The sequence below is a fragment of the Nestor notabilis genome, unplaced genomic scaffold (genome assembly GCF_000696875.1).
Source record: "Nestor notabilis isolate BGI_N333 unplaced genomic scaffold, ASM69687v1 scaffold6607, whole genome shotgun sequence".
Lineage (NCBI taxonomy): Eukaryota > Metazoa > Chordata > Aves > Psittaciformes > Psittacidae > Nestor > Nestor notabilis.
The window spans coordinates 8,502-19,558 of NW_009936818.1; the positions used below are offsets into that span (position 1 = coordinate 8,502).

At 45.7% G+C, this 11,057-nt stretch overlaps 1 protein-coding gene across 2 annotated transcripts in view; it reads left to right on the forward strand.

Annotated features, from left to right (window-relative positions):
* The first annotated feature begins 1,567 nt into the window (after positions 1–1,567).
* The window catches only part of LOC104408818 (UDP-glucuronosyltransferase 2A2-like), a 12,560-nt gene continuing 3,070 nt past the window's right edge, over positions 1,568–11,057 (forward strand). The window contains exons 1-2 of one of the 2 annotated variants that reach the window (XM_010018539.1): positions 1,568–2,303; positions 9,918–10,066. In XM_010018539.1, coding sequence (XP_010016841.1) covers positions 1,568–2,303; positions 9,918–10,066 — 885 coding nt within the window. Of the gene's footprint in view, positions 2,304–7,378; positions 8,103–9,917; positions 10,067–11,057 lie in introns of those variants that run through there. The other variant, XM_010018540.1, reaches the window with a different exon arrangement.

Sequence of the window (11,057 nt, forward strand, 5' to 3'; positions counted from 1 at the left end):
AAGTGTGAGACACTCCAGATGATATAGATTTTGCTCTGAGAAGCACCTTTACGGGCTAGGAGAGCCTCAGACCCATGTTTAGACACCTGAACAGAGCCCACAACTTGACCAGATTGGTGGTGATGTGCCCCAGACAGTAGCAATGAGCTCCCTGTGTTGAGCAGGGAGCAGCTGGAAACCATCTGTCACATACCAGAACAAACCACATGTTATTATTGGCATTATCATCATCCAAATGAAGGATTTGCTGCCTTCTATCAGCATAGGAAACATCTGCACTTCTAACATGTCACCTCAAAAAAGTATGCCACTTCCGAATCAGCCCCTTACATATACCCTGTGGGCCCTCTTTCCTTGGCCTGCCTCTGGCATCGCTGGTTCATGGGAGCATAATGCGAGTGATTTGTTTGAGTATCAGGGCTGGCACCCAGGGGTCTGGCTCATTTGCAGTTTCTTGCTCTGTAAAGAAGCACCAACTTGAACTAATGCTGGAACCTGAAGAGGCAGCAGCTTTCTGCAGGGGCTGGTGCATGACTGCCAGGAAGCCATATTATTTACCAGCAGGGACATGACCCTAGAAGGGTTGAGGAGGTTTAAGGATCATAGAATTACAGAATGGTTTGGGTTGGAAAGAACCTCAAGATCATCTAGTTCCAAACCCCCTGCCATAGGGGGTCACCCAAGGCGCTGTCCAACCTGTCGTTGAACACTGCCAGGGATGGAGCATTTACCACTTCTTTGGGCAGCCTGTTCCAGTGCCTCACCACCTAAGGATGCCTATGGCATAACTTGCCCATCATAGGTGGTGTGCTGAGCCAGGGCTCTTACCCCAAGTCTAGCAGTACCTTCAAGCAGGCACTCCCTGTAGCACTGCTGCTTGTCAGCTAAGCAAGCCCCTGTGCTGCTTCTGGAAAGAAAAATGGAGAAAGCTTGGAAACCCAGAATGAGAAAAACGTCTATTTAAGTACCGGTAGGTTTAAGTAATGGAAACATCACAGGATACAGATACCAGGGCTGTTGCAATTGAAAACAGGTATTTTAAAATCAGATGTGATCATACATTCTCCAGCAAATCTCAGTATTTCTCTAGTGTTGGCAGTAGCGCCACCTACTGGCTAAATACAGTACATCTGCCAGCATTTAATGATACAGTAATTACACAGAAGACATCCCCTGTTGTTTGCTTTTATTTCATGGTACGGGTTCCTCAGAAGAACTACAAAACGTATTAAAAAAAAAGGCTTAAATTCATCTTGTGCAGGAGTAGCTTGAAGGCAGACCTTTGACAGCAGCGAGGATTGTGCCACCCTGCTAACCAGGGACAGGAGCTCCCTCAGAGGGAAACTGTCAGGATAGAAGGCAGAAAGGGAAAAGTGAATCACTGGACATTCTTCTCTGTCTTTTTAGACCTGAGACCAAACGTGGGTTTTAAAGGCCCCGCCTGTGCGACAGCAAACTCCTGCTTCTGCTAAGACTGCTGGTAAAGAGCCACCAAACACAGCACAGAGGTGCAGCACTCCCAGCTGGACGAGAAACATTCCCAGGATACCTAGCCCTTTACCTTGCCATGGCCACAAAAGCCACTGGCTCTAAGAAATACCTCCAGTTGCTCCTTTTCCAGGCTGCTCTTCTAGGGGCTGTCCTCTGTGGGAATGTGCTGGTCTGGCCAACAGAAGGCAGCCACTGGCTGAACGTGAAGATAGTTATAGAGGAGCTCATCCACCGCGGGCACAGTGTTACTGTCCTGGTATCCAACGCTTCCCTCTTCATCAAACCCAGGGCTGATGCCATGGAGAAGTTTGAGGTCTATAATGTGCCCTTCAAGAAGGACACCATTGAGAAGCTCATTGAGGATGTGGTGGCACTGTGGCTGAACAACAGGCCAACCACCCTGACCTTCTGGCAGTTTTACAGGGAGCTGGGGAAACTGTTCAAGAACTGGCACCAGATGAACAGGCTGATGTGTGACGCGGTGCTAACCAACCGCGAGTTGATGGCCCACCTGCAGGGCTCTGGCTATGACCTGCTGCTGTCAGACCCGGTGACCCTCTGCGGGGACCTCCTGGCTCTCAAGCTGGCCATCCCCTTCATGTACTCGCTGCGCTTCTCCCCAGCCTCCACCGTGGAGAGGCACTGCGGCAAGATCCCAGCACCACCATCCTATGCGCCCGCAGCCCTGTCCGAGCTCACTGACTACATGTCCTTCGGTGAGAGGATAAAAAACATCTTGTCTTACCACCTGCAAGACTTCATTTTCCAGAGCTATTGGGGACAATGGGACATCTACTATAGCAAGGTCTTAGGTAAGCCTTCTGCTGCTTTACTTCTCATTACATTACAGCCTCCTGCCTTAAGACCTGCAGATCTAGGAACCTGGCAAGGTCACAAAGTGGAGGTCTGAGAGAGGTCAGCAAGTAGCTTGTCATCATGCGCCTGTGTGGAAAAGAGAAGGAGCCACCAGGGTCTATCAGCTGCACCCAGTCCCCTGTCACAGTGCTGTGCTGTGCTATGCTATGCCATGCATTTAGACAGTAATCAGTGGTAATCCCCATTGATGGATTTTACTTTTGCCATAATGATTTTTTATTTGGAAATTGAAGCACCTTCCACAGCACAAAGGGTCCTTCAGCAAGGGAGCTCCCCTCCAACAACTGCCTACACAGAGAGCAGCCAGGTACAGAGCTGTTTTCCTAATCCAGAGTATCATAACAACCGTCACCTTTGGTAACAGTACTGAAATCCATTGTGGCTTTTGAATAGAGACTTTACTTATGCCATTGGTCACATAAAACCAATCCTTTCTGCACAAAATCAGTTTTGTTTAAAACAGCCTCTACCCACAAGCAAACAGTGAAACCAACAGGTCTTTCTCTGTAGGCTTTTCTTCTGGGCTCTTTTGAGTGAGTAGTTAGAAAAATGTGTTTGTTTAAGCATTAATCACATGTGATCAACACGCCATTTTTACTAACCTCTCATTAAGGCCATGACAAAGAGCACTTGTAAATCTCTCAGGGTTCAATTGCCTGCAAATGCCTGCATGCTGCAGGACTGTACACCTCAAGTACACCAAACTATTGTTATATGCACAGCAGACAAGGTATCTCTGCTTGGCTCCTCACAGCCCAACTGCTTCCACCACCCTCATTTCACCCTCGAAAGGATGCTTTAGGCTGCTTTAGGGAAGCTGTAGCAAAAGCATTGGACAACAACAACAGGAAAGCATTGTGTAAGAGAAGCCCAGTACTGGTAATTTTTAGCATTGCGAAGAGGACTTACAGGATTTCTTAATTGCCCATCAGAAGGGTGACCGTAAATAAAACTGTTTAACAGATTTTCTGATTCAACTTACCGTGCATACCTGGCACCTAGTGGCAGGCAGGACAGCCCACACCACCACCCACCAGCTTTTTCTCCTTGTGATGCAAGCGCTGGAAGAGGCAAGTTCACATGAGGACAGTCCCACTGTGATACTGGAGTCACTCGCTGTGTAGTTTTATCCACTTTGCAACTTTTTAGCTGCAGCGCTGAATCACTGCCTTAAGGGCACTGTGAAAGGATGCTCATTGGCTTTATAAAGCAAAAGAGTAGCCACACAGTGGGTGAACGTCTTTGCGGCTGGTACTGTGCTGCAGAGAGCCAGAAGAATGAAATGCTCCTGCCCTCATGCTTCCTCTTCTACCAAACAAATAACATAGAGACTGCAGTTAGACAGGCAGGAGGGCCAGGATGACCAACAGGGCACAGTCTACGCTGGACTTTGCCCCTCAGGACTCACTGGTCTCCCCTCTGCCTCAGGTGAAGCACATTGTCCAGCTCCAGCAAGCTATTTACCACCAGAGGGTGCCAGCTGGTCCCTGTCACCATTTAACCCAGGAAACCAGGCCGTTCTCCACAAGAGGATTTCACACCGGCGACCTTGGCTCCTTGCCCTCCGGAGCAAGGCAGTGTCACGCATGCCCTGCCCAGCCTGGGAGTGCTGCTGTTCCCCGTAGGGCATTGCCACACAGGGCCAGCTATGGCTGGGAAGGAGGTGGCAGTGCTGTGGCTGCTGGCTGTGTTGGGCTATGGGTCTGGGGGGAAGGTGTTGGTCTGGCCGGCTGACAACAGTCACTGGCTGAACATGGAATACATACTCCAGGAGCTTGTGGTCCGGGGTCACGAGGTGACTGTGCTGCTGCCCTCATGCTTCCTCATCCTCAATGCCACAGAGTCCTCACCCTTCCAGTTTGAGGTGGTTGAGGTACCGATCACCAAAAAGGAGATGGCTACCTTACTGGAAGAAGCTTTCTATTTTTGGTTTTACGAGGAGAGAGTTCTACCCCTCTGGAAAGGTGTTTACAAGATGGTTCAAGTGCTGAGTAAGCTGGAGAAGGTAACCAAAATCATTTGCGATGAAGTCCTGAAGAATAAGGCACTGATGCAGAGACTGAGGGCATCCAACTTCGATGTCTTCTTGGCAGACCCACTGGCACCCAGTGGGGAGTTGATTGCTGAGAAGCTGGGTATCCCCTTCATGTATACTATCCGGTTCTCCATCGGCAACACAGTGGAGCGGCTTTGTGGGACACTCCCAGCACCTCCTTCCTACGTACCAGCTGCCCTCAGTGGCCTAGCAGATAGGATGTCCTTCCTGGAAAGGCTGAAAAACATCTTCGCCTACACTGCTCAGGATTTCATGTATCATTATGTTCTCTGGGGAAGCTGGGATCAATACTACACTGATGTATTAGGTAAGGCTGCTTTTAATTCCAAAAATTACATTTGCTGTACATACAAGAGTAAATATCCAGAGCTGAGAGGTTAAGGCACAAATGAGAAGCAAGATAGCCCTGAACTCACTCTCTGTCCTTCAAAATTCCCGTGTCAAGTCAAACAATCCAGGCAAGTACAAACATTACCTGCTAATCCTGACCTGCTACACTAGTACAGATAAGTTCACACAAGTATGGTGCTAAAGTCACTTGAAACAGAGCTCATCAGTCATATTCATAGATGAATCATGGCAAACACGTAAGAACAGTGAAGTAATACTATATACTCACCAAACACTAGTAGGGAACTAAACCTTTTGAAGTAGAAATAAAAAGTGGGTCTGGAAAGCTATACAATACTGCCTTTTTTCCTCTAGCATCTCTGTTGTTTGCTAGCTTATCTCAAAATTAGGGATAATGGCCTCCCCTGGTCTTTTGAAGGCCTGGGAGAGCAGATGATAGAAGTGATAAAATTTGCCCTCAGCAGAGAGGTCTTTTCTTTTTTGAAAATGTCTAAAGAAAATATTAAAAGATGGTTTTATTTATAGATTTTTTCTTTTTTTAAATAATAGTTGCATAATTATTGTCTCATTTCTGCTCTGATTATTGTAATGCTTAAAAGGAAATATGGCAAATATACACGCATTGAAGGTGGGCAGCAGATGAAATAGCTGTTTCACTATCAGACTCTTAAGTGTTTTTCTTTATACTTCACTAGTAGGGTGTAATTCTGCTATGAGAGCCAATTTGTTAAGACATCCTACTATTAGAGTAGCTAGCTGTGTGTTTACATGTGTTGTTTATCATGTTTGACAGAGACTAGGAAATCTTGTGCTGGCAGAAGCATGGTTTTCTAATCTCCTGTTGTGTAAGCCTCAGGGCTGTTTGAATTTCACGTTGTCTTTTTTATTGCTAAATGTGGGGTTTAGCATTTAATACTCCATGTGCAATTCCTGTTTTGTTAGCTGTGTTAGCCTAGCTGTGCTCTACCAGGACATGTTTTGATCTGGAGTGTATCCAGTCCTGAAGGAGGTGTGAAAGGAAGAGGCAAGCATCCCATAGAAATGGGGCAACGTCCAAGCTCCTGCAGTGTACGCAAGCACTTTCTCTTTTGCTTTGGAAAATCTTCTTCAGGGTTCTTATTATTCTAGCTGCTTGCCTAGAGATACCTAAAGGCTTTTTCATGTGACGATGTTGAAGCATGATGAAAGACTGCTTGCTCCAGTCAGTCTAGTGAGGGGAGGTCACATAGTGGTGCTGAGCTCCTGGAGGAGTGCTCAAGGCCCTGTTTAGACTTGGTTTGAGCCTCATTCACCATATGCTCAGGAGGATGCCTGTTCTTTTCCTTAAACACGTCAGTAGCACCAAGCATCTCCGCTACACCTGCAGGATACACTCAAGAGGAGAAGTCAGGTCTCTTGTCTTGGCACTATCCATCCTGGACTACATGATATGGATACACTGCTGCCAGTTCCAGTGGCAGCGCTGTGTGTCCACAACATCTGGTTATAGAAAGGACAGAACTAGAGCACCCTGTGGGCTGGATGTGAATCACTGCAGTGCATTTTGCACCTAATAAGTGAGAAGATAAAAACTCTAACCACTTTTACAGGTAGCTTGGTTCTTACAGGGCAAAGCAGCATATCTAGGCTGTAGTCAAGTGGTAAGATGGTGTTCATCTTGGGGCTGTCAAAAAGTCCCATGTGCTTTCCCTAGCCAGAGCTCCAGCTTGGTACAGGAATGCGTATCTTCACCTTGGAGATCCGCTATAAAGAAATACTGATTTTGTCGGGAATAGAATTAATCTTCTTCATAGTAGCGTGCTGTGTGTTGAATAACGCAGGGGTGGCTTAGTTACTGCTGAGCAGTGCTTACACAGGTCAAGGCTTTTTGTGCTTCTCACACTGCTCCTCCCAGTGAATAAGCTGGGGGTGCATGAGGAGTTGGGGAGGGACGCAGCCGGGACAGTTGACCAACGAGATACCCTATAGCATGTGATGTTGTGCTCAGCAAAAAAAGCTGGGAGGTGGAAGGGGGAGTTTGCCAGGGCTGCTCAGGGACTCGCTGGGCATTGGTTGGCTGCTGTGAGCAATTGCTCTTTCTGAATTACATGGTTTTCTTGGGTTTGTTTTTTTTTTTAAATTTTTTTTTTATTTTTTTTGTTTGTTTTTCTTTTTTTGTTTGTTTGGTTTTTTGTTTGTTTTTTTTTTGGTGGGTTTGTTTGTTTTTTGGTTTTTTGCTGTTGTTTATTAAACAGTCTCTACCTCAAACCACGAGTTTTGCGAGTTTTGCAACTTTTGCCCTTCCTTTTCCCCTCCCACTGTGGGGGAGTGAGAGGCTCTGTGGTGCTTAGCTGCCTACCAAGATTAAACCACAACACAGGAAAACATTTCTAGTCCTCACACGCTGCAAAATATTTATGTTATTTCGAGATCAGCTGTGGCTCTGCAGGAGGTTCCAGAATGGGATTTGCAGCTTGCCCAGTCCTCTCATAACTGGCATGCCCTCTCGCCAAGCTTGGCACCAAGTGGGTGTCACTTTTATTGGCTGGCTCATAAATGTTCACACGCTGGAGCAGTGAACTCCTTCCAGTTTACTCAGACTGGAGCTGTACATGGATCATTGAGATGATGGGGCCAAGGTTCCCCTGGCTGCTCTGGGCCTACGCATGCTGCTGGAGCACTGGCTTTTGTGGGAAGGTGGTGGTCTGGCCCACCGATGCAAGTCACTGGATCAATGTGAAAGTGCTGCTGGAAAAGCTTGTTCTCCGGGGCCATGAAGTGACTGTGCTGGTGGCCTCAAGCAACCTGCTCATTGACTACCAAGACACCTCCTCCCCCTTCACCTTTGAGGTCCTGCAGGTCCCCTTCAACCAGGAAAGCCTGGATGATATGATGGATGAATTCCTCTATTTCTGGATGAGTAAGGCCCCTAATCTCTCACCCTGGGAGTTCATGTGGAGGATGAAAAAGGACCAGGAGATCTTTACTGATATGTTAAAGCAGACGTGTCATACCTTTGTGACGAACACTCAACTGATAGCAAAGCTGCGGCAGGCCAATTTTGATGTTCTGATCGCTGACCCCCTAACAATAGGTGGGGAGCTTGTAGCAGAAATTCTAGAAATCCCTTTTGTCTACACCTTCCGCTTCTCTGATGGGAATGTGGTAGAGCGGCTGTGCGGTGGGCTCCCGACCCCCACTTCGTATGTGCCTGCTAGCACACTTGGGCTGACAGATCAGATGTCCTTCGTGGAAAGACTAAAGAACTTTCTGTTTTACTTTTACACGGATTTATTCTTCTTGAAGCTCTGGCGAGATGAATGGGATGGGTACTACAGTAACGTCTTAGGTAAGGCAGTTGTTGAATGGTTTCTTCTCTTGCATAGGTTGTGCCTTTTGAATGTTTCGTGGCTCGATGCTGTTGTCTCAAAATACTCTTTCTCAGTGGCCAGCGAAGATGGTAATCCTGTTTCAGTCACATGGGGGCTGTGCTTCCCCTTTTAGGTCTTGTCTGGTCTAACAGACACCACTAGAGTTTTGCTCTAGTTCCTCTTGAGGATCTTTAGACCACGTAGTACTGCTCTTTGCCAGTGATGATACTGCTGGTGAGCTCTTGCAGTGAGCTGTATTCCCATTTTAGTGCTTTCAGAGGACTGTTGTTGCCTTTTCATCTTGACGACTGGCACTTCAATTAAGATGGTAACAGGTAAAGGCTGGAGGACAAAATTGTTCCTTAACTAACTGAGAGGCACTGGAGACAGCTCCATTGACAATACAGGGATGGAGTTAACCTTGTTGTAACTGGGAACACTGGCTGTTTCTGAACAACTGCAGAGCAAAAAAGCACTTTGTTCTCATTGCATGTGTCTGCAGGTATCATCTTGAATCCTATGTAGTACAGGATACTAAGCACGAGTTAATTTTCTCCCATAATAAATGCTAAGAACTGTCACCTTTCCCTTTCATTCACCATTCAGATTTTTAAATAGTCTCTTGAAACTAGACAAATGAATGAAATTTTTGTTCCAACCTAGTACTACTCAGGCTTGATTCAAAGTCTACTAAAGAGACCTTTTCTTCAACGGACTTTGAATCTTGTACAGAGTATCTGTGTTTAGGCAGATAACGAGTGAACAGCAGGCACAAGGCCATCTATTCGGTTGCCCTTCAACCTCTTTGTGTTTTGCAAGAAAACCTCTGTGCTCTGCAAACTAGTCCCTTTTCCCTGGATTGTTTTTTTCTAATACCATGTAAGATGTAATTACAGCTTTATATCATTGTACTTGTAAATGCAGGCTTAACTTTCAGTCCAGTAACTTCATAACTGACTCATTGTTCTTTACCTAAAAAATCATTTTAAAATTACTGGTGCAAATTATAATGCTGATCAAGTAGTATAAGAAGATGCCCTACAGATAGTATTTTTCTTGCTGCTTATTTTGCTTGGTTCCTGCTTGCACTAGGCTGCTTTTAGACAATCATTTACCAACACTTCTAACCCTTTTTCTACCCAGAAACGACATTCAAAACATCTATTGATTTGGCTGAAATTTCCCAATGTGTGTCAGAAGGAGCTGACCCAGTCCCTAAAAGAACTAGGGATGGCTGCACCTATAGTAGTAGTATTATTATAGTAATAGTAGTAGCATTAGTAATATTATTGTAGTCTGAGCAGCCACTGACTGAGTCACCATTTGAAAAATGCCACAGACCTTTAAGAACTTTCCTTCTCCCTGGCTGGTGATCACCACTTTGCAGTTCATTTATTTTTCATTCTGAACTAAGTTTTCTGTGATTCTTCTCTTCCCCAAAGTGTGCTTTTATTACAATCACAGGTACTGAAGTCTTTCAGTGGTACAAGAACTGCACTCTCTGTCACAGGAACTAAATGTTTCCTACTTGCTTTTGTACTGCTCTACATTCATCCTGAAGGTTCAAAATACTTCCAATGATTGTACTGCCTTGTCCATGGGAACCTGCCAAGGCTGAGCACAGGACAGGACAAGAGATAGGTCTAGATTTGTCCATGTTTTCATTTCATGTGTGACTTACTAGACTACACCGACTGGGAGTGCCAAAAGAAAAGGTAAGGCTCCTTTTTGCAATCTACTGCAAACAAGACCGCTCCCATGCGTGCTGTAAACCCTTTGTACCTTCTCCATAGGGAGGCCCACAACCCTGTGTGAGACGATGGGAAAAGCAGAGATATGGTTAATCAGGACTTACTGGGATTTTGAATTTCCACGTCCTTTCCTGCCCAACTTCGAGTTCGTTGGAGGACTTCACTGCCAGCCCGCAAAGCCATTACCAAAGGTATCCAACTTTGTTCTGCCACTGGTTGGTTGTTTCTCTCCCTCATCAACTATGCCACACGTTCTGAGAAAGCTTGTTCCTAAAGAAGATGCTCTGCTACCAGTGGGAAGCATGCAGCTATTTAGCGATCTGTCCATACCTGTGCAAACTGAGGGCTGGGATGACAGCCTGCTGCCTTCAAAGAAGATAGCTGAAGCCAGCAGGAGGGAATACAGTGTTTGCTTTAGGAAAATAGGTACTACCTCACAGTAGTTAAGTGTAAGATTTAATTCTAAGACACAGACTTGCAGCCCACAATAACACTGAAATACCTAATGCAAAAAGGCACTGTGACAGGACAATTTCTTTAGACAAAATGGAGTCAAAACTTGCAGAAAGAGTGATAAACACTTTTTCTACTGTTGCTTAGTTTAAGACATCTTAAAGAAAGTAAAATACTCAGCATCTCCAGCCTACACTCTGCTGTGAATGGCAATACTCTGCTGAAATCTGAAAGTCCCAGATACTAATGATGGCAACATAACAAACCCTGGTCTAGATCATCACTCCTGTAGAAGCCTTAGAGGAGGTAGGGTATTTTCAGTGCAAGTTGTCTACTAAAAGAAACCTTCCCACTCCCCTGTAGCAGGGGTTGAATTGGGGAAAATGGATTACCATTCTCTTTTGGATGTTATTGCTCCATTTCACATGAGACTAACTATAAAAAGGAACAGGAAGTCCTATTGGTCTGATTAGTAGAAAATCCGTTTAGCACTATATGCTGTATTGCAAGAAATAGAGAACTGGCTGACTAACAAAGTGACAACAGTGACTCAGTGAATCTTTCACAAGGATGCTGAAAATCCCCATCAGTTTTCAGCACTGTCTCCTCCTGCAGAGCTATGAAATGCAAAGTAATTGTTCCAGAAAAATCCAGAATCAGAATCATGCCTATGCTAGGTAAGGTGTCACAGGGAATGGCCCTCTCACACCAGTGCCAGGATCCATTCCT